General features: G+C 40.8%; 1 protein-coding gene across 1 annotated transcript in view; it reads right to left on the reverse strand.

Annotated features, from left to right (window-relative positions):
* Positions 1-15584, reverse strand: part of LIX1 (limb and CNS expressed 1) — a 51767-nt gene extending 36183 nt beyond the window's left edge. The window contains exons 1-2 of the mRNA XM_054987353.1: positions 15491-15584; positions 1677-1840 (exon numbers count right to left, since the gene is read on the reverse strand). Of these exons, the coding sequence (XP_054843328.1) occupies positions 1677-1840; positions 15491-15572 (246 nt within the window). The 5' untranslated portion in view covers positions 15573-15584. The remainder of the gene's footprint in view (positions 1-1676; positions 1841-15490) is intronic.
* Positions 15585-23512: the final 7928 nt, after the last annotated feature.

The raw sequence follows: 23512 nt of genomic DNA on the forward strand, positions 1-23512 counted from the left end.
GAGGTAGAGGCTTAAGGCTTCCCTTCTCCTTGTGACAGTAAAGAGTAAATGTACACACATGCTTATGAGATAGGAGATAGATAGTTGGCAATGAAGGATCAGAGCATCCCTTTTTGTAAGAGAACTGCTGGGGTCTTTCTTTTTTAGTGCACTGTAAAAAGCACTGTAGCTGACTGATGGGGGCCTAATATGTATGATTCTGCTTGTTCTCATGTATAATGGCAGGCTCTGGTTTAAAACAGACTGGAGCATGGATGACACCCCCCCCCCCCCGTCTCACCTTGCTGTAAGGTTGAAGCCTATTTTCTTGTGGCCAGGCTCCATTACCATTTGCTAGCCAGGCTCAGAGAAAAATGGTGAAAGAAACTGGGCACAATTAAGCAAAGTTCAGGGAGGGCAGGGTTCAGGTCCCTTGTCTGTACACTTTGGGGTGTATGTGTATTTTTTTTTCAAATGGAGAGGCTCACTTCTCTTTAGCTACTATACTATCAAGATACCTAAATTTGTAAACATAACACATCATGTCAATAAATTATTAATAACTCCCACAAATAGCACTTTTCAGTCATAAAACATTTTGAAAACATCTATTCATCCATCCCTGTATCTACACTACAAGACAGAATTTATATTTTGCTAATCGAAAGGGAAGACTTTCAAATATCTACTTAAAATTAGGGAGGGACATATTGGGTAGGGTAATAGAGAGGAATTTACAGCCAGAATTGTTTCTCCTTTGAACCAATGGAAAGATCTATCTGAGTTCCTAATATAAGCTGACTAGCATTAAATATTAAGGAACCAAAAGCAAGTTTTAAAACAGCAAATAACATGGATCTAAATCCAACTCTTTTTTGCAGTTATCATTCTAATGCTTGTTTTTATCCTCATTAAAAAAGGCTGAGTAATGGCAATGTGAAAAACTTAAATTAATCACCCTGACATGCTGTATATACATACCAAGATGTAGGAGCCTTTCATAAGTCACTACACTTAAGAGATTTTTCTAACATCTCAAGTTACACTTGTATATATATGTAAAGGCATCTCTTTGGCTACTATACTATTAATTTATCCAGATTTCTAGACTTGACATTTCTAAGCTTATGTTTAGTTCAGAAAGAGCGACTATCCAAAGATCACCCAGTTAATTTTGAGGCAAATGGGAAACTGGACCTGCGTCTCCCCAAGTTCAGTTCAACTTTCCAATGAATACATCACATGGGTGTTCCTGTGAATTTGGACAATACTGAAAAAATCTATACAAGTGAGTGGCCATAATCACAGGCTGAAGTGGCAATTCCTATGCATTGTCTGCCTTAAGGGCTGCTGGGTGGATACTCATGGGACAAAAATCCAGGGGTGGCCTGGTCTCCTGGCGGGGCCCATGGAGCTAGCCAAGCAATGTGATTTATTTTCATATGATGTTTGGGTTGGAACTGGTGGATATGAGGAGGATGCCTAGAGAGAATCTCTGGGGGACCAAGGTGGCTGTTGACAGGTCTGTCCATTCATTGTCTTTATGAATCTATTGTCAATCAACTTCATTGGGTAACCCCAGGTTCTAAGAATACGAGAGAGGTATGGATATAGTCTTGATGAATAGAAAAGCATATAGACCTTACTGCTAGCATATATCCTGTCCATCAAATGCTTCAGTGTATACATATTCTTACCTGAAAGTTACCAAAGCAGCTTCCTCCAGGCAGGGTGACATAACTCACAAATGGAGGCCCAGGTGAATTCAGTGACTCATATACCACAGTGCCTTCACTTGAAAATACACCTTTCTGTTTCTGTTTACTCTCCCAAAATTCCTGCAGCATTGCCACAACATTCACTACCAAAAACATACAGATGACAATATGTTAATCACATCCCATGAGTTATGCATAGTCAAAAAAACTGTTATTAATAGCATGGTATACAGGAAAGTATTTCTACTACAATTAAGTGTTTCTGAAGACTGGCATCAATTGGTTTAATACAAAAACTGTAAGAGTGTTCAGATTTTAGCTGGCCAAAGGTCAATACATAGATTATCAAATAATCTACCTACCATCTTACCTGATATATAGTAAAATTCTCCTGATTACATGGGGAGAGAGCTCACTAGGGTAGTCCGGCTTTGTCATATCTTGTGGAGAAAAGGTACTGTACAGAACTCAAATGTCACACTTCTACTTTAAAGTAAATATAAAATAATATTTCAAAAACTCCCAAGTGTAAATGCATACTTTCTGTCTTTTGGCTTTGCTGCTTTCATTTTTATATGATGATGTTCACTGATGTGATGAGAGAGACTGACCTGTGACAATGGGTTTCTATGTTGATTTTAAAAAATCAGCTGACTGCTGTTTAGTAATAGGGCTTCCAACTTATGTTGAGACTTAAGAAATCTAACTTTTTTCTTCTTCTGTGTTTCAGAAGGGATTCTTTACAAGAATTTTTATTTCATGTCATCTATTCAAAATAGTAATCAACACTCTTGTAATCCAGTTTTTATAGTCCCCCAATTTTGAAAGGCTACTTTCTATGTTATTCAATGGGGGGGAAGCACAGAATGTAATTGTTGCACTTGTATCTCATTCAAATACTTGTATGGATGATTTTAACAGAAAGTACAAAGACTGCAAAATAATAAGAAAAGTAAAACTCTGTTTGACCTACCCAGAAGAGTGTGGACCTTTCCCCATCTCCAATTAAACCAAAACTAAAATAGAAGCCAGATGGTTATCTCAATGTGTGATGGTAGAATTAAGTTCTGACACAAACTGAGCAAAGGTTAAAACCCAAGTCACAAAAAAGATTTTTTTTTCTAAATTAAAGATATATTTCTCCCTTGAGACCAGCAGCATTTATGAACTGGTTGCTTAATGTGATCTGCTACTTGCTGCTGACCTATAAAAGTAATCAAAGCAGTCTAATAGATGGAATTAAGACTGGTGACTGGTGCATTCAGCAAAAGAATCCTCTTATTTTCTGCATATTTGTAAATTATTGTATCAAAAGTTTAAGTTACAGTAATGCACCTTAAAGATTTACACATGACTTGAAAAATGTTTTTATCTACCTTCTGAGGTCTGACCTGTTTGGACATTACTGGATCTAGGGTGATTTTTGCTTTGCATGCATTTCTCCTTTTTCTTTAATATGGACATACCCTACTCCCAGGTGGAGCCTGGGGAAGGTGGAATTGTGGGAGGGGAGGACCTCTTCAAGGATGTAATGCTGTGGACTTCATCCTCCAAAGCAGACATTCTCTGTAGGGGAACTGATTTCTGTAAGTCTGGACAGCAGCTGCAATTCCAGGAGATCTCCAGGCCCCACCTGGAGGTTGGCAATTGTGGCTTTGAGTCTGGCTCCCACAAGGCTCTCCTCCTTTCCCTTGCCCAGAAACATATACAAAGTAGGTAAGGGCTTCTTAAATTATCTCCTCTGCCAATATATGTACTTAAACAGAAGGTCATTTAATTAAAAAAAAATGTCGCAGAATAAGTCAAGGTGCCTTCTTAAGCAGTGTACTTGTCAAAGAAAGATGTTTGTCACATTAATACTCTACATTTTAAGAGGAATGTATACCTGCTGTCTTGTACGTATACTTACAATGCAAAATAAAGGTAGGTAGCCAGTGCCACCCACTAGGATTGCCAGGTCCCCCTACCCTCCTGGTGGGAGATGGAAGATCTAATACTCACTGTTCTGTTCCCCCCTTCAAGGAAGCCCGAATCTGAATACGGCTCAAATTGGGCCAAATCAGGCTGAATCTGACCCGAATCGGGCCCATCTGGGAGTGTGCCTGGGAAGCATGTTCCCCCCCACTGGCCAGGTAAGCGACATCATCGTGCAGGGTGGGAGCCACCTCTGGAATCGCTCCCATGATTCGGCCCAAATCTGACTTGATTTGGACCCAATTTGAGTGCAATTTGGCCCACTGTGGAGTACAGCAGTGCTACTGCAGTCTGCAGCATCCCAATCCGGCTTGATCCAGGACAAATTTGGCCCAATTCAACTGAATTGGGCCACTGCAGCATGCAGGAGTGCACCATGCTGCCCAGGATTGCGCTGCGCTGCACGGGAGCGCACCCAGGAGGCACATTCCTCCCCCGCCAGCTAGGTAAGCGGGGGTGGGGGTGGAGGTTGGTGGGAGTAGGGGATCCCCCGCCCCTGGCAGGGGACTGGCAACCCTACCACCCTCACAGGTGTACCATTTATTAACATTTGCTGCCATTTTCCATGGAGTTGATGGAGCTTTGTGACAGCTTGGAGATCAGAGGTATTGCCTCTCCTCTCTTGCTAGTGTTGTGATACGCCTGAACATTTCGCATTCCTTCCAAAACACTACTTAAAGTTATGGGCAAGTAATTTACATGAGCACTTAGTACCTAAAAGCCTTATTGAAATACCTCTGAAGACCAATAAATAGGCTCATAGACACTTTTATATCATAATTGGCAGTGAAAGTTGCCTCACATTATAAAGAAGAGAATATTTTTTTGTTGTTCACATGGCAAATGTCTATAGAGCAAGCTAAAAGGGAAACAGGTTCTCATATGACATTTATTTTTTATTTATTTTATTTTATTACATTTCTAAACTGCCCTCCCCATCAGACAGGCTCAGGGCGGTGTAACAACATCCAATTTTTACATAAAGTTTAAAAACAATAAAAACATTATAAAAACATTAAAATACTATTCCATATACAATTAAAATTTCTCAATTGGCGGATATTAATATTAAAATACAGCATTTTAGACGCAAGGCTTGGCTCTTGCATCATGTGCTGCATCATACTTATGAGCTCCTGCATGGGTGGTGGACGGTCTTCAATGGTATGGCTGGCGAGAGGACAGCCTAGCCCCCACCAAATGCCTGGCAGAACATCTCCGTCTTGCAGGCCCAGCAGAAAGATAACAAATCCTGCCGGGCCCTAGTTTCCTCCGACAGAGAGTTCCACCAGGTCGGAGCCAGGACCAAAAAAGCCCAGGCAGACCTCCCTGGGGCCAGGGACCATCAGCAAATGCTTATTAGCTGACCAAAGTGACCTCTGGGGAACATATGAGGAGAGGCGGTCCTGAAGGTATGCTGGGCCCAGTCTGCATAGGGCTTTATAGGTCAGCACGAGAACCTTGAACTGGACCTGGTACTCAACCGGTAACCAGTGCAGCTGACGGAGGATGGGTGTTATATGTGCCATGATTGCAGGTCTGGCAACCACCCGTGCAGCTGCAGTCTGAACCAGCTGCAGTTTCCAGATCAAGCCCAAGGGAAGCCTTGCATAGAGCGAGTTATAGTAGTCTAATCTGGATGTGACCGTTGCCTGGATCACTGTCATAAGGTCATGGGTCGATAAGTAAGGGACAAGTTGTCGAGCCTGTCTTAGATAGAAAAATGAGGATCGAACAACCGCTGCGACCTGTGCCTCCATTTGAGGGATGCCTTCTGTAAACTGGAGAAGAACATGTAGCAGTACTGCAAAGGTGAATCTGCCAGAGCTCTCTCCAAAGCCTCTTTTCTCTCAGTGCAATATCTATGCTCTGGAATGTATGAAACAATAATAAAAAAGAGAATACCTTTGTGCATGTGCAATGTGGAAGTGGCAGCTAAGATTGAAAGAAATAGAAATCTATCGTTTATGCTTCATATAATAATCTATGGTCAGTTTCCAAAGTCAAGATTTAGCTTGCCTATGTTTACTGAAATTCATGGTTTGAGGAGAGGCCAGCAAAAAGAAATCAGCTGGGATTAAGCAGGGTGTATGGTTTATCACATGAAACTATAGCTAGGACTGATAGTGGTTGATAAGCTGACTTCATACCATGGTTTCAGATCCTGATTTGACAGATCCAGAATAAACATAGATAATGGAGTAGGCCATGTTCGGACAATCATAACCACCATAAGTTTAATTAAACCATGACTTTGTGTTATGTCTGATTTGTACTTTGTAGTTGAGCTTTATTGTACTTTTGCTTGTTGGTAAGTTGTTATCCACCTTTAGTCAGCAGAGAGAGCATTAAAACATAATAAATGAAGTGTGGCTGCGGAAAGGCAGCATCAAATTCTCCTGAACAAACTAAATAAATAAATAAAACTGTGGCCTAGTCTAGATGGCTAGCCGTGTATGATGGAGAGCTGATAGTCTGAGAAAAGGGGGGTGAGGAAATAAATTTTTAAAAAGTGGTTAAAGAGGGTTAGAAGACTGCAGGTAAGAAGGAAAATTGTGTATAATCCACTATGACCTTCACCTCCACAACAAATTGGGTAGATGGACATACTTCCTAGAACAAGAATGCCTGACTTTCAGAAACCACGGATAAGTCATGCCATCCATTTTTGAAAATCTTTGGAAGTTTCATTCTGGAATAGTTGCTTCAACTGATGGCTAGCCTACAACTGGAACTCACCACAGTAACTAAATGTCCCTTGATAGGGTTACCAGGTCTCCTTAGAGAAAGGCCTGGCACTTACGTTTTTGCTTTGCCAATGATCTTCCTTGCATTCGCATGGAGCACCGGCACATTCATGTCGCTTCCAGGAAATGATGTCATTGTGCAGGTGTGGGACACTCATGCACTTCACAGCAGGCTGATTTGGACCTCAAATGGGCCAAAATTGGCCCACTGTAAAATTAGTCTGGGAGGCCCGTTCCTGTGCCTTCTTCCCCCACCAGCCAGGAAAGCGGATGCAGGAGGTGGAAGGTGAAAGTGAGGGATCTCCGCTCCCACTGGGGGAATAGGATCCCTATGTCCTTTGCAGGTCTCCACTCTGTTTCAAGTCACAATTCAAAGTGCTGGTAATGACTGTGAAAGCCCTATACCGTTGTGACCAGGATATTTGAAAAACTACCTTCAAAATATGAAGCTGCCCATCAGCTGTGATAGTCCTTTGGATGCCCTTCTCTGGGTACCTCAACTTTTGGAATTTGAATGGGTGTCTGACTGGAAATAAGCCCTTTTTTGTGGTTGTGACCCACTTATAGAACTTCCTTCAGAGAGACAGATGTTATCCGTCCAGTTTACTTGGGCTTTCAGAGCCTGTGGCTTTGTTTTTGTGCTGTGCTGTTTATTTCTTGGAACTTTAGTTCTGATTATTTCATTGTTGCTGTTTTCATTTTTAGTGTGATTTTATATTGTTGTTTGTGTTTGTAATTTGAAAGCTGCCTTGATAGGTTGCTAGGGACCTGGAGTCCCTCGACGAGGGATCCCCAGGTCCCTGGAGTCTCCTGGCAGGGGATTGGGAGCTGCTACTCATCCCAGTGTCCTTCTTTGCATGCGTGCACGCGCTCCCGGTTCATGTGATGATGTCACTTCCGGGAGTGACATCATTATGCGGGGTCAAAGAGCGCCCCCGGGTCAAAGGGGGCCCTTGTTCCAGTTGGTGCAGGCTGCTCTTGCTGCGACCGCAGCCCGCTATTGTTCAGCGCACAGGGGCTGTGGTGGTGAGAACAGGCAGCAGTAGTGGATATCCCTTGAGGCAAAGAAGCAGCATATAAAATAAATAAATGAATGTTCCATTGGTTTAGCACATGACTCTACCAGTTGTTTATATTTTTAGGTTAAAAGAAAACTGGGTATTTTGACCATTGCTATGGTTACTCTAAGTAAAGCAGAAAAGCTAAAGCATCTTTCTGCCTTCCTTAGTTAGAGTAACTATTTTCAGTTGGTACTAGGTGGGACCATGCACTGCACCCATGCATTGGGGCCTGATATTTGAGTAGGGATTTACTTGCCCGATTTGGGAAGGGGGGGTGTATGGGTTTCAGAGCAGAGAGAATGAAGCCATAACCCCAAGAATATTTCATTGGCACAAAAGAGGCATTTATAAAGAAAAGAACACACACAGTAAGTATTTCCTGCTTAGACAGTTTTAGACTTTAAAAGGGTTTTCAGAAGACGGGTTGTTTTAACTAACTTGTCAGACTATTATTAAATAACCATTTCACTGCAGAGAAAAAACATAGACCTTTAGAGTTTCATACATTTCATGTTAGATTTTTTTTCTTTTTTAAAAAAAGATTCTTTTGTGCAAAGCTACTAAAATTGTCTTCCATTTCCTCACTCAATCTGTGGCACGTAATCAGTAAAACTGTATCATTTAAGCAAATACCATAACTTATAAGTGCACCTTCTAGCAGCTGCCTCCCATTAGACGCTATAATTTAACACACACCTCACACTGAAGTTGTAAATGTTGGGCTCAGTTTGGTACAACTAAATTGTTTAAATGTGCAGAAAAAGAAAAAAGAACACTATGGAGTGAAGCTGTGACATTATATAGTAAATGGAGAAGCAATTATGTAGCTTGTTATAAACCAAATTGCTATAAAATGCACACTTTCCTACAACTCCCTCTCACCGATACATCATAAATCGGGATAATTTGGAGCATACCATAGATATGCATGCAGGTTCATTTTCTGTAAGGAACACAAGGGGTACATAGATTTTGTACATGTGCCTCCAATGTGTTTGGTCTTCACATCTTAAGAGCAGATGCAAACCTGAGCTTCTGAATTTTCACAGACTCAAAGCTGTCTCCCTGGCCAGAGTTTCTTAGGGCCCAAATATCTGGAGTAATTTCTTGGTATGTCAGTTCACATGCATAAGTCATCTTCAGAAACATACAATGCTGTATATTTAGGCCAAGGGACCATAACCAGTGTTATAAAGCTGCCTCAGCCCTTATGATACTAATATATCATCAGGGGGAAAGGGGAAATGGTACACAAGAGGACTATCATTACAACTATATAGAATTTCATACCTACGTGTTAATCAGAAGAGTGAACCCTTCAATCTTCCCAACTCATCAGTATTATGAGCAACTAAATTTCCAAGGATACCTGACAAAGGGAGCTTTGACTCAAAAGCTCATACCTTGGAAATCTAGTTGGTCTTTAAAGTGCTACTGGACCCAGATCTTGCTCTTCTACTGTAGACCAACATGGTTACCCACCTGAAACTATCTTCAGTATTTTAGGCCATTTCCACACATCTTACCTGCCTGCAGAATATTGCACGAAAGACCCGGAAGACAGTGTCTTCTTGCACGAATTCACGGCAGGAAGATGCTTTTATCCGGGAGTTTTGCGCGAAATTGCATCTTCCTGGCACAATTTCATGCGAGAGGACGCTGTCTTCCAGGTCTTTCGCAGGACGTTCCTCAGGCAGGTAAGATGTGTGGAAATGGCCATGCTCATCTTTTGCTGACTGAAAGGGAGCCCATACAATCAATGTTTTTGTCCTAACCAGATCTTATGAAATACACATCCACTTCTTTTTCTCCTCCCCAAATAACCTGGGGCAGGAAATGAGAACCTACTCCGAGAGTTCATAATAATAAATAAGCATTTCCATTGCTGGGTTTTAAAAAAGAATTTAAAGCATTTCATATATGTATCTCAGCCAATCCTAAAAGTACCTAGTAAGGTAGCTCAGTATTAATATTTTCATACTTCATACTGGGAGTAGAGAATAAAAGATGGTAGGTTGTCTACAGTGTGAGTTCATCATGGCTAAGGTAAAATTAGAACAGCTCTTTGTCACTAGTATTTTGCAAGAGGGAAATTCTGCCTGCTACAGAAAAGAGCTTCAGTTATTCTTCTCAGGAGGACTCTCATGCAGTGTTACCATTTAGTCCCCCCACCACCATAACCCATGTATGAAGCACCTATATCTCTTATTGTTATAAAGTATGTAAAAATGTTAACAGAACAAATGCACTTAAAAGGTACTGCCATTACATTTTATCTAATAGTAGAACTTTGCTATGAATATTATTTTCCAATATTGAAATATCTTTGCTTCTGTTGACGAAACTGGAGAAGCACTCTTCCTCCTGACAGAAACTCAAACACCTTTCGTCTACTAGAGTACTCATTCAGGAACTACAACACAAAAAGAGTATCTGCTTAAAGGGCCAAACTAGGCATTACAGTGGTAGCCGTGTGTGTTACTGAGTCTCTATAAAAGGAGATTTTGATAGGTGAGCTGGGAGAGTGGAATCATCCTGTCAGTGCTCTCTTGGGTGAAAAAGTCTGACTTCTTCAATGTTGCAGCCATCTTGACCACACTTGGGTCTGCCACTCTTATGCAGAGTTTGTTTCTTAAAGAAAAGGATGCCTGCTTAGTAGCATTGTATGATCTTCCTGAAGGCAGAGAATGATCCAGGTACCTAAGTTGAATACTAGTGAAATGAAAAATATCAAAGAACAGCTGAGATGCAAGTCAGACTGTATGGAGTGCCTCTGTACTGATTTCTATGCTTGTTCTGCAGAAATCCATAATGGTTGTGTTCATCAGACTGCCATATGATTAGGCCACTGAGATTTGTTTGTGGTTTTTATAGATTGCTAGATGAGCCTTTGAACAAGGGCACAGCTTGGATTATCCTCAAGCAAAATTCTCCTTCAACTTGCTGAAAGCCAAACCACTGAAAAATTGGAATCATCTTGGAGTGTAGGATTCCGAAAGCTGTAAACTTCTAACCTGCTCTTAATTCAGTTAGCTCTGGCTGACCTTGAAACAACCTGAGCCAGCCATAGGACAGACATGTGAATAAGTTGATACACCGAAGGAGCCCTCTGTTTATAAAAACCCCTCCCACTTGCTTCTCTGACAAATGGATTTTGTCTCTTGCAGGTGTAACGCTCCCAAAGGCTCCATGGAGTGGCCTTGGGGGCTGGCTGCTCAACGATTCTTTTAGTACTGCTGTGACTCTCCATGTGTTGAAGGAGCAAATATTTTACTATCCTCCCTTTTTCCTAATGAGAAATAATTTTATGAAACAAGCAGGTTCCACAAGGACTTGCAGGGGCATCTCAACTCTCCCCCCTTTCCCTTCCCTGAAAGCCCCCATTTCCCCTCCTGTTTTCTGCCTCCTTCTATCCTACCCACCCCCAGCCAACCTACCTTTACTTCCTCTCCATCTTCAGTTTTCCCTCCTTCCCCTAGCCCTGGCACCATCTACCCAGGAAGACTAAGGCCCAGTTGCATGGTGGGGACCAGCAAGGACTTGTGAGGAACACCTTATTTTCCTCCTATATTCCTTCCCCACATGATTTCCTCTTTCTCTCCTCCTGGCAACCACCATATTTTCACCTTTCTCTGCTTCCTTCACACTTTCCCACCCATCAACCAACCAACCTACCTTCAGCTACATTTATTATTTACTTCATTTATACCCTGCCTGTCTCCACAGCAAGGACCTAAAGCAGATCACATCATTATCTTTTCCTTCATTTTATCCTCACAACAATCTTGCAGTAAGATAGGCTGAGAATGTGTGCCCAGATGGGATGCCCAAGGTCACCCAATGAGCTTCCACAGCAGAGTGGTGATTTGAATCTAGGTGTCTCAGATTCTAGTCTGAAAGTCTAATCACTACATTACACGGGCATTCCTGAAGTGGCTGCTGCTGATCAGTAATGAGCAGTCAGGCCTGGAGTCATGCAAGGTGGGTGGTAACAAGCCTCCAGTGTTTGCTGGTGGCTTTGGCCTAATGATCCCCTACTTAAAGGCCAAAACCACCCTGGAAAAGGCCTTGCCTTTTTACTGACTAAGGCTTGAAACCTGGAAATACTGTGTGGTTTCCTAGCAACAGCCACTGAGGACATTTGCTTTTTAATCCTACAGCAGTTCCTTCTATTATATTGGAAGGGGGAGTTAACCCCATTTAGATTTCAGGCTCTTCCACAAACATGGGATATTTTTCAGTTTTGTGGAAAAATCTGTGTTATCTGTTCATGACGCCATTCCCTGGATGTAAGTATCCACAGATTTAGCCATACTGAAAATTAAACGTACAGATACTTTCACAAAGTGAACTCTTCTGTGTTAACTACCCTCAATTTAACACTAGGGGACTGCTCTTGGATTGTCTTATGATGCATTCTTTTCTCTGATAAAGTTGTTGAAGGCTAATCAGGTAAACTAAATTAAAATGCTTTGAGGCTTTGCAAAATCTATCTTCTCTTTTTAAATTGCATGTTGACCCTTGTTCCTGAAAATATCTTTAGAAATATGATTAAAATGGCAGTAACGAATAAGTCTCTGCCGCTGAGATACAAGCAGTGGTAGTGCTGGGGAGGAGCTGTGACTCAGCAGAAAACCCTCTGCTTTACTTGCAGAAGGTCTCAGGTTCAATCCCTGGCATCTCCAGTTAAAAGGAACAGGCAGTAGGTGCAGTGAACGACCTCTAGCCGAGACCCCTGGAGAGCCACTGCCAGTCTGAGTAGACAGTATTGACCTTGATGAACTGATGGTCTGATTCATTATAAGGCAGCTTTGTGTGTATGTGTTATGTTATTGCTGGGGTCACTTCTTTTTGAAATAGGCATAGCCGTTCTTACCTTCTTAAGATGTTTATAACAGCAGTCTACCTGGGCAAATGGCAATGCAGCACAATATCTGGTCTCCAGCAGTGATATTCATAAGGGAAAATACATCCTCTCATTTTCTTTTAGCTTTCCAAGTCAGAAGTAAAGTAAGATCTCGGGTTTAACTATCTGCGTTAGCATTTTTTGTTTGTAACATGAACAGTGCAATCCTATGGAAAGTTACTCCAGTCTAAGTCTGTTGACTTCAGTGGGTTTAGACTGGAGTAACTCAATATAGGATTGCACTGGAAATCTCCCATGATTACCAAGGTATTGGAATGAAATTTGGTACACATATTCTGGGTAGGATAACCAGGGACTTGGAGTCCCTCAATGGGAGGTCCCAAGGTCCTTGGGCTCTCCCGGCGGGGGGATTGGGAGTCGGCACTTACCCCGGTTTCTTTCTTTGTGTGTTCCTGGCTCACGTGATGATGTCACTTCCTGGAGTGACATCAGCATGCAGGGGGTCAAAGGTGCCCCCAAGTCAAAGTGGCCCTTGTCCTCACCAGCGCAGGCTGCTTTCACCACCACAGCTATGGCCCACTCTTGTTTGGTGCATAGGGGCCGTGGCGGCTGTAAGATTGGCTGGCAGTGGTGAGAGCTGGTGGCGGCGGTCAAGAGTGGGCGGTGGTGGTGAGAGCAGTGGTGGCAGCAGTGGTGAGAGCAGGCCACTTTTGCTGCTGCTGCTGCCACCATCTGGTCTTGCGGCGCAGAAGCATGCCCCCTAACTGGGGGTGTGCCACACCACCCGGGGATGGGGTGCCCCAGGGAGCGCTTCCCCCTGCTAGCCAACTAAGTGGGGGGAAATGGTGGGATTTGGGGATCCCCTGCCCTGGGCGGGGGAATGGGAACCCTAATTCAGGGTATAATTCTATGTTTAAAATTGAAAACCAGTTTGACTCTTACATAGGATTGCTGATATCCTGCCTCATTTCTGCTCTGAGTAGCAGCAAGAGAAAAATTACAAAAATGATTGTTGGGCCAATGGCATTACATCACTTCCAGGAAAAAAACAGAAATGACATCACACATCTCTAGGTATGGCTGAAATGCTGGTCTTCTACTGATTTCCATACCTGGCAACTCTACCCCTGCAACTTGGTTTCAAAGTAGGAAGAAGAAACTTTAAAAATGGAGATAATAGTAATGAAAGTTGGTGTGCATGTTTGGGCCACAATTTTACAGATCAAGTTAAAATCTTGGCTTCATTTCTGCACCTATTTCCAAAAGGGATGGAAAGATTCAGAACACAGTTTCATGCAAAATATTTCCTTTGAGCACCGAACTATAACAATCAAACTTGATATATGAAAGTTTATGGCCCTAAAGTTCAGATGGAGATTAAACACCATCTTTAACCACAGCCACATTTCTGAGGGGAGGGTGAAGAAGGAAAAATGCAAAATAGATTGTAATGTGTGATATCTGAAACAAGACATTTCACACTATTAGTGATTAGATTTTAATTACCTTTCACATTAAGGGAAGTAGATAACACATAAGAAAATGATGTCTAAGATAAATGGTATATTCAGGGATGCTATATTCTTCATCTGAAGAGTGGCTTTTATTGGCTAACCCCATGCTGGGATAAGATTCCTGTGAAAAGGGTATTGTAACCCCATTGTGTTTGACATGTGCGTTCCTGCTTTATTATAGCCATTCTTCCAGCCCACAGATGTGTGGGTGGTCACAGTAACTTTGTCTGAGAGGCCAATACATACACTTTCAATCAAAACCTTGTCAGATGATCTTCAGGAATCTGCCACAATGAAAAGGGGAAAAAGCCTCCTTATTTCACCTTTTCTAGATCAAATTCTTTCTGCTTGTGAGATGCATCTACTCTCATAGTTTCCAAAGGCAAACTGCAGCTCGACGTGGGTCTGCCATTGCAGTGCAGAGTTTTACTTCTGGGTGGCCCAGGAAGCTCTATTTGTGTTTATCTGTCTAACTCTTGATTCCTGTCAAACTACATATGGAATAAGAGTTCAGTATACAACTTCTCTCCCTCACCAGCTGCATATTCAAAGAGTTTCATTCCATACTCATTTTGAAAGAACGCATAGAGTTGGAAGTTATTAACACTTAACATAGCTACTGAGAAAGGAATGAAGCAGATACTTTAAAAAAAGCTTCTCCCCCATATTTGCACAGCTTTAAACATATGGGAAATGAACTTCTAGTATAAAATGTTACCCAGCGAAGGAAGCAGAGTATTTTTCATAATGCAATGAAGCAACATAAGCTAAAGTTATAATTGACAGCTTCTACAATTTATTGACACCCCCCCCCCCGCCACCCTATATCTGGAGGAGGCTATATAGTGATTCCATTTATAATGGGAAGTGCAACATTCCTGAGTTTCTTTACTATACAATATTGTCCAGGAATTTTTCTTATCTGAGCAAAGAATGATTATGGTCTAGATTCTTATATCCTTCATCAGACATAGCACCTTACTCTTGCATTAGTCCTGAGCAAAGATAATCCGTAAGGTAGCCAGAAACGAAGACTGAAAGCTGGCTTAACAAGATAATGACAACAGACACCAATAGACAACTTCCTGGAGCTAAATTTAGGAAACTTTTCAGTATTTGATTGGTTGATATAGACTCGGAACTTGTAAACAAGGCTGTGGTTAGACACACAAAACAAAGAGATATTGTATGAGTGAATGTTATAACCCAGAAAACTCCTTTGCTATTTTTGTAATATAATGCATGCTTTCATTAAAGAGCAATATGTGTAACACCCTAGCAAAAAGCTAATCTTTAGAAATGGTAAATAGTCTAAAAATAAATTCTCAGTCTGACAAAACGTTTCCTAGAGATAGAATTAGTGTGGTGAATGCTTTATAATCTGCAATTGCCAATGTATAAATGATTCATCAGAAGATGAACAATATTCTTTGGACTTTTAATGAAAATAATTAGCATTAAAAAAAATTATTTTGGTAAGCATCATAAGGAACAGTGGATAGAAAGAAGTTCTGAAATGTATAAAGCAGCATCCAATTATTTGTTCACTGCAATGCCTCATTACAAGTTTAAATGGGACATGAATGCAAGTTACATTTCAGAAAGTCCAGAAACTTTGTTTGGTACTTACAGTCTTTAAATGCAAGTGCAGGGTCTCTGTGAGGCAGGACTTGGGAAATTATATGTTGTAGAGATTCCAAGGTTCTGTCCATCTTGGTCTGTCTTTTTCCCCAGACTGCAGCCACAATGTGTCCTCATGCCTAAATTCTCCTAGTCCTGTACTGAATTTATGCAGTTCATTGATGGACTGGATTAGTCAAGAATCTCTTTCAACATCTGCCAATCAGACATTGCCCAGATTCAAAAGACCCTTCAGGGGGTCCTCCTCCCCAGCTCGCTTATCTTTGTTGTATGCTGAGCTAATTAGCTGGAAAGGCAGGCTGACAGGCTCCTTCCTACTGCTTTCTTCTGTTAAACACACCCACCTACTGGCTAACTGGAGAAGCTAATCATGTGAAAGACATTCCTCTTTTCATCCCTGACATCAAATGGAGCTGTTGAACCAGACAGTTTGGGTTTCTGCTGATTTAATATGAATCCACTTCCACTCTGTTAAATTCTCAGGAAGACTGAGGGTTAATAGTGGGTCCCAAGGATCATATGGGTTTAAAAAATAGAGAAGGGGGAAAATCACACTGGTAGAAGACACTTCCAAGTTGTCTCTTGACTTCAGGTGTGCCAGTGTTATTTTTAAAAACAACTGTCTTACTTGACTCCATAAGTGGGTCTTTTCAGTTATCTGACTAATTTGGCTAAACAATTAAAAGCACACTTAATGGGATTTGCCAACATGTTGGTTTTTCCTATTCCAGCACTTTCCCCAAATCAATATTATTTTCCATATGTAAGAACTAGTTGTTTGCCTTGCCGTTTCATCCTCAAGTGGTCACAACTTGATTGGAAAAAAGTGGATTAATATAGTTGTCATAGAAAATGTTCATTTTTGTTAATGGTGAAAAAAATTACATCCATGGATGGCTTTATGGATTTGATTTTACCAATTTGTTGTGTATCCTTTTTTGAAATGGTTTGCTTCTATGGCTAAAAATCTTTGCACACTTGTCTGGCAGTAAGCTCCATTGGAATTGGTGGTACTTACTTCTGAGTAAACATGAATAGGATCAGGCTGAGCATGAATGATTCAAGCTATGTAGAAAAAGGATCCCCTTACCATTGCCAAACTGACCTATGCTAATGAATTTGTGTCTTTTTCTTCTTTTGTAATGGACTAAATGCAATGAAAGCATATATTAAGATTTACCAATTATTTGTTATTCATTTTTATTTTATGTAATTATTTATAGACTGCTCTTCTCACTGAGACTCAACACAGATTACACAGTGTGAGTCAGTACAGTCAATTTCAAAGACAGTTCAATAAACAATGTAATAGGGTATATCAATGCAATTAGCAAAGATTTAAACTAGCAAGAATCCAATACAGAGTTAAAAAAATGCAGGCCTGATTGCCTAGAAATTATATCTGGCTTAACTTTTCTTCAAACTGTGGTGTAGCAATTTTTGTTCAGGCTGAGTTAAGGGCCACTTCACAGACACAGGTGCTATCCCACCAAATATTTAAAATGTTTTAACAATTTAAATAAATTTCCTGGCAGACTACATGTGGCTTCTGGAAGGATATAGCAGCCCTGAGGTAAAACAAAAATGGCATCCTTTGCCAAGAAAAAAATGACTGCATTTTGTGACACTTAGCACTTAAAACAACTTGGAAAAGTGCTTTTGATTAAAAAGTTACTGCCCAGAGAGCGAGAGAATTGAACCTCCCCAGCACAGCTACGATCTTGATCCATGTCCCCTGTAGCTACTTTTTGCAGGTAAATTACAGACAGGGAAGTCTAGTCATGGATTCTGTGTCATGTGAAGTGCGGCTTTTAGTTTGCCCAGGCTCAAAGGCAGGGAAATCAAAGGAAAAAATGAGGAAGCATGGCACATTATAAAGCCTCAAGTGGGAAAAAATATCTAAACAAACCCTAAAGGAAAACTAATATTCCTCCTTCTTAAACTGTCATACTTAGATGAAAAGCAGGTCTGTACAGTACCACCTGGCAGAACCAAGCCTTCATCGCCTTAAAAACAATCTTTGTCAAGGCAGGAAACTGTTTCTACTTTTCTCAGCAATGCTGACATCTCAATAGAAAGCCACAGATACGTTTGATGAATTGAGTGAGAAGAACTAAGGTAACAATTGTGTGGTCTGACTACTATGAGCAATGGTTCATGCTTTGTGATTCATGAAGATCCAATTGCATTTGCCATCAACTAAAAGAGCCACGACTACTTTAAGCCCTGTGTACCATCCCCATCAAACACATACATAAAGTAAAATAAGATATAGCAACTAATATTAAATATATAATTATAGCCTTTAAAATTATCAGAGCCTCCGAGCATGTAGAGTTGTCCTCACCACTACTGAAACTTAGCCAGCCCTCAAATAACTGGAGTGAAGGGGAAGGGCTTCCCTCTCTGCCTTCCCATTCTCTTCTTAGCATGTCACAGTAGCTCAGATGAGAGAATAAGTTTGCCAGTGCACCCAGAGAGCAAACTTCCTGTTGAGAAAGAATAAAATCACCACAATACTGTTGCTAGCTTGCTCTTTTCCAGGGTGGCTACCATGGTGTAATTTTACTCTTTCTTCTCTGTGGCCAGCTTGCTCTCCCCTGGACAACTACCTGTGTCCCAGGATGAGAGCACAGAGAATACAGGATAGATGGGTGAGGGTTATTGGAGATGGGCCCTTTCATCCCTAGTACAAGTCTAAGGTGGCTTGTAACATTTCTATCCTCTAGAGGGGTTCCCAACCTTTTCTACTGACACCTTTAGAATTCTGACAGACGGTGGCAGTGCAACCATAAAAATGGCTCCCATGGGAGGCAGAGCCAACCACAAAATGGCCACCACAGGAAGTGGATCCCGCAACCCCCCCCCATTCCCTGCTCGAGTTTCAAGGGGGATGCACCTACCAGCCACAAGCTCTACTGAGCAATAGCCTTCCCCACTTTTCTGGAACATGGAACAGGAGCCACACTAGGAGACAGTGCTTTGAAGAGCCATAGTTTGCATGTCAAAAAGCCACATGTGATTTCTAAGCCACTGAGCAAGTATCACTGGTCTGGAGTAATAGGAATATGTGACTCTAAGTACAGCTTAGTATCTAATTGGATACATACAAAGAATTCCTTAGTAATTTTGCCAGTTTGTGGCACTGAGCCACAAGGTTATATAAACACTAAACTTAGTCCAAGTAAAGGTAAAGGTAGTCCGAGTCATTACTGACCCATGGGGGATGTTGCATCACGGTTTTCTTGGCAGACTTTTTACGAAGTGGTTTGCCATTGCCTTCCCCAGTCATCTACACTTTACCCTCAGGACACTGGATACTCATTTTACCGACCTTGGAAGGATGGAAGGCTGAGTCAACCTTGAGCCAGTTACCTGAATCTGGCTTCCGCCAGGGTCGAACTCAGGTCGTGAGCAGAGCTTGGGCTGCAACACTGCCGCTTACCACTCTGTGCCATGGGGCTCTTCATCTAATCTCTTAATCTAAGTGCAGCCATTAAAATGCATTTCAAGAACTTTGATATAACAATTCTATCATACCTGCTTAATATCTGAATTTGTTAAGACAGCCATGAACATTATTGACTTAACCTCCATGTTTCCTGAAATAGTAAATAAACTTTGTTTGAATAACCACATATGAGATATTAATGAAACACTGCAGAGGTAACCCCTTGTGTAAACTTCATGGAAAACTTGGAATGACATAATTTATGCTTTAACAGTGCAATCCTAAACAGAGTTACACTGCTCTAAGTCCACTAAAGTAATGCGTTTAGAAAAGTGTAACTTTGTTTAGGATTGCTCTCCAGACCCCACACCGCCCAACTGAAATACAGCTTAAGTGGGTGGGAAAATCCATTTTCTCACATTAATCCCGTGACTCTCTTCTTTCTCTCTCTGTTTTCACTGCATGTCTAAGTGCAGAACAGGCTTTCCCCCGCTGTGTACACTTGGCATAGCCCCCATGGAAGGGAACCTGGGGTTTCCTCTGATGCCCTGATCCCTGTTGCTGGGTGCTGTTTTACCACCATTCCCTAGTGACAGGAGGAGGACCCTTATTGCTTCAAGTTAAATCAGCATCTTGCTCTTCCCCAGCCCTTTGTATACAGCCTACCCATCCTTTGTAGGAATAGCCTGTGCACTGGGACCTGCAAAAGCATCCATTGCTGGATAACTGCATAAGGTGTTGGTGGGAACAATGCTTTGCATTTTGACTACTAACAACATGCCTGACTGAAGGCCAATAGGGTAGCTGAGACCTCAGTAGAAGGTTGTGTGTACAGGGCTAACAAGCTCAGGAGGGGAAGAATTGGTATTACAGTTGAAACTCTTTGGAAAAGATCCAGAGGAGTTAGCCGTGTTAGTCTGTAGTAGCAAAAATAGAAGAGAGTCCAGTAGCACCTTTAAGACTAACCAACTTTACTGTAGCATAAGCTTTCAAGAATCTGAAGAGAACTGTGATTCTCGAAAGCTTATGCTACAGTAAAGCTCTCAAAGGTGCTACTGGACTCTTTTCTATCCTTGGAAAAGGGCATCTTTTGCTTATTTTACCTGTATAAAGCCTACACTGATGGTGTTGTATTAGTAATAATCTACGATCTTAAAGAGAATTTATACTTTGTCAAAGCAACAGTCCTTTGGGATTTCTACTTTTGGAAGAAATTAAAAATGACTTTTCCTGTCAGAATGAATTGGATGAATTTATTTGCAGTAGGAAATAAAAAGATGTCAAATAATGTCTTTTTTTGTAGTTGTCATTAAAAGAATTGCTGAAATCATGTTTCATAATAGTTTCTTTCCCATCCCAGAGCTTTAAAATGTCATTGTACCAAATACGAGTTATCTGGTCACTTTACTGCAAACAGGAGAGAGGCTAAGAAACAAAGATCCAAAAAATAGAAATTCTAAACCTTCTCAGCAGGCTAACAGTGCAGACCTAAGAAGAGTTATTTCAGTCTAAGCCCACTGAAACCAATGGACTTAGACTGGCGTAACTCTTCTTAAGACTGCACTGTTAGCAAATGAATGGATCTGGCTATAGAGTTAGCATTAAAATTCTTCAATTCTGAAAGCTGAGTCTTGTAAACTCAAACAAGTAGAATTTGTATTACTCAGATTGGCCTAAATAAATCAAAATTTCACTTTAGAGTTGCTGAGTAGAAATGATGTATCTGCGGTGGAGTTTGCCTGTGTTCCATAGGATGAAATGAAGAATTGTGAAGGCAGATTTGTATGTTACCTTTCTCATGCCAAATTTCTAGTTTCCTTATATACGTGGTATGTAAGAAAGCTTGTTTCTAAGAAACTGCAACATGTTCTAATTGCTTGTACGCATCATGTAAAAAACATTTGTTCATACAAGTCTAGAATTTAAAAAAAAATTGTAATCAAAATACGAAGCCACCTTATATACAGAGAATACAAAGTAACCAAGACTAACAGTGCAATCCTAAGCAGAGTTACTCCATTCTAAGCCCACTGAAATCAGTGGGCTTAGACTGGAGTAACTTGGTTTAGGATTGCACTGTAAATCTATTAATATAAGCTCTGAAAAATACACATACCAATAATACATTCAGTAATACAAAACAAGAGTCCTCCCTGGACTTACAAGACTAGTTTTATGGATCTTTGGAGCCTGACCTCCAGTGTTAAATGAAAAAAATAAAGAAACTGCTTTCAGTAATATTTTGTGTACATCACTTGCTGTTGATTATTGAATGAGTAGGCATGTGCAAATTCAACCTTATTCTATTGATTTCATATAAGCTTGCTGAGAATGAACATCAAAGGACAGATTCAAAGCATGCCCCTGCATAACTTAGCACTCATTCTGGAGGTAAGCATGCAAACTGCTTCTCTTGAAAGCACTGGGTTTAAGAGGACTTGAATGTTCTGATAGCATTGCTTGATTTGTGGCAACTGTTTCATACATGTGAACACCCAATGCTGCTGCAGAGCGGTACTTGGAAAGAGGACAAGTTGTGCAAAAGCAGCCCTGGGACTTTGGTCTGGAGACATACAATATATCTCCAAAGCATCCTTGTGACGGCAAAGCTACCTCATGATCAGGGAAAGCAGTCCTCATGCACAGTGCGGCATTCTTCTCCTTAAGAGCGAATGGCAACTTTTCACATGGTAATATGGGAGAAAATAGAGATTCAGGGACACTGCTGGGATGGGATTAAGCTTGTTTACAGGCAGCAGTTACTCCCAAGCATACACAACCCTGTCCTCCTTGATCAGATTAGAATGCTGAACACTGGTCCATATATTTAGCTAATTCCCTTTAGTGCCCCATAAGGAAGTGCTAGTACTTGTTCATATTTTTTTTGGTTCTGTTAATATACTTCATCAGTAGTTTGTCTCAATAAGACTAATAACTTTTAAGGATGTTTTGTTATTGGGAACTGAGACAAAAATCAAAACTCTGCCCACTGGGCTAGGCTGGCCAATGCTAAAATACAGGCACAATGACTGCACTGATTGTACATGACCAGGAGCTATTTTTCAAGAACATTTAAATATGTGAGGGTTGGATGCAGCACAAAATTTCCACTTGTACCAGAAGAAATGCAAAAAAAAAAAAAAAAAAAAAAAAAAAAAAGGACAGCAGCAGCCCCTTGGACTAAGGCAAACATACCTTCACTTGCAGTGCTGCTTGCACAAGATCTTGTACAACCAATTTTGGGATACTATAACTATATCAGAAGCAAAGTGTTATGTGTTGCACAGGATCTTGCTCAAGCAAATCTGCTTATGATTCTACTTGGGCATCACTGGGACCAAGCCTTTAACTATAGAAATACGTATTTTTCTGGGCACAAAATATCGTCCTGACACAACTGAAGGACTTCAAGCTTGTTTACAAAAACCCAGCATACAATAATCCCATTTTTATTTGCAATCTAAATATAGCCTGTTATCCCTGGCTGTGTATTTATTCATTCTTTTAAGACTTTAGCGATTTTTTGTTCTCCAGAAAATAGTCCATAAAGCATAGCAGCTTGTTAAACTCAATGGATCTCCCACATATCTGGTCCTCAATTAGATCCAGAACAATTATGCTTACATTTTTTTTAAAAAAAACAAAACAAAAATATTTACTTGCTCCAAACTAGCAACACCTTACCCCAATCCTTCTGGTCAGAGTTTTAAGATCTTCTATAATAGGACATCCCTTAAGCTGCTGAATGTCTATGAACAAAATTTATTAGCAGTTGTGCAGACCTGCTCAGAGATGGCGTGCTTGCAGGGCCTGTGCAACATCATTTTTATTACTTGTCAGTTTAGGCAGGATTTATATACAAAACCTTGAGGGTATGGAGAAAAATCAAGTAAGAGTTTCTGGGTTCAAAGCTTAACTATCCAGGAAAGGTTTGCTAACCTTTGTACAAGACTAGAAATGAAATGTTGCCAGAGGTGTTAAATCAAAGCACTCACTAACGATAGCGTAAGGTAGTTTGGTTGCTGTGAAGCTAATGGGACTCAAATACCATAAGCATCAAGTAGCAAGTAACTGAACTGCACATTGTTCATGAAGTGCCAGCCCCAAGCTGCTTAAGCCCGTGGGAATTGCACCTCAGCCATCTCTGAAGCACATTTACAACTCACTCCTATGCATCACTTGGAAATGTGTCACACTTTGTTCAGCCTAACTTGGAAGTCTAGTAGTGTAATCCTATGAACACTTATTAAGGAGTTAAGTGATACTGAACCCAGCAGAACTCACATATAAGTAAACATATGTAGGATCACACTGAAAATCAGTTAAAAGGTTCTTACATGTTAAATTTGCAGTAGATTAAGGCAAAATACTTGAATATGGTAGGTTATTTTTTTTTCCCCTACGGTGACTTCACTGGTTCATGTTTTTCCAAGTTATTTCTGGAAGTTTAAGAGGGATTTGGGCTTGTATCTCCTTTTAATATAGAAATTCAATTTAATCTCTTACACAGCTTTGAGTCATACTCAGTTACATTGTAAAGAACAGAATACAACAGTTGAG

Source organism: Eublepharis macularius, chromosome 8 (assembly GCF_028583425.1).
Source record: "Eublepharis macularius isolate TG4126 chromosome 8, MPM_Emac_v1.0, whole genome shotgun sequence".
In the NCBI taxonomy this organism is placed as follows: domain Eukaryota; kingdom Metazoa; phylum Chordata; class Lepidosauria; order Squamata; family Eublepharidae; genus Eublepharis; species Eublepharis macularius.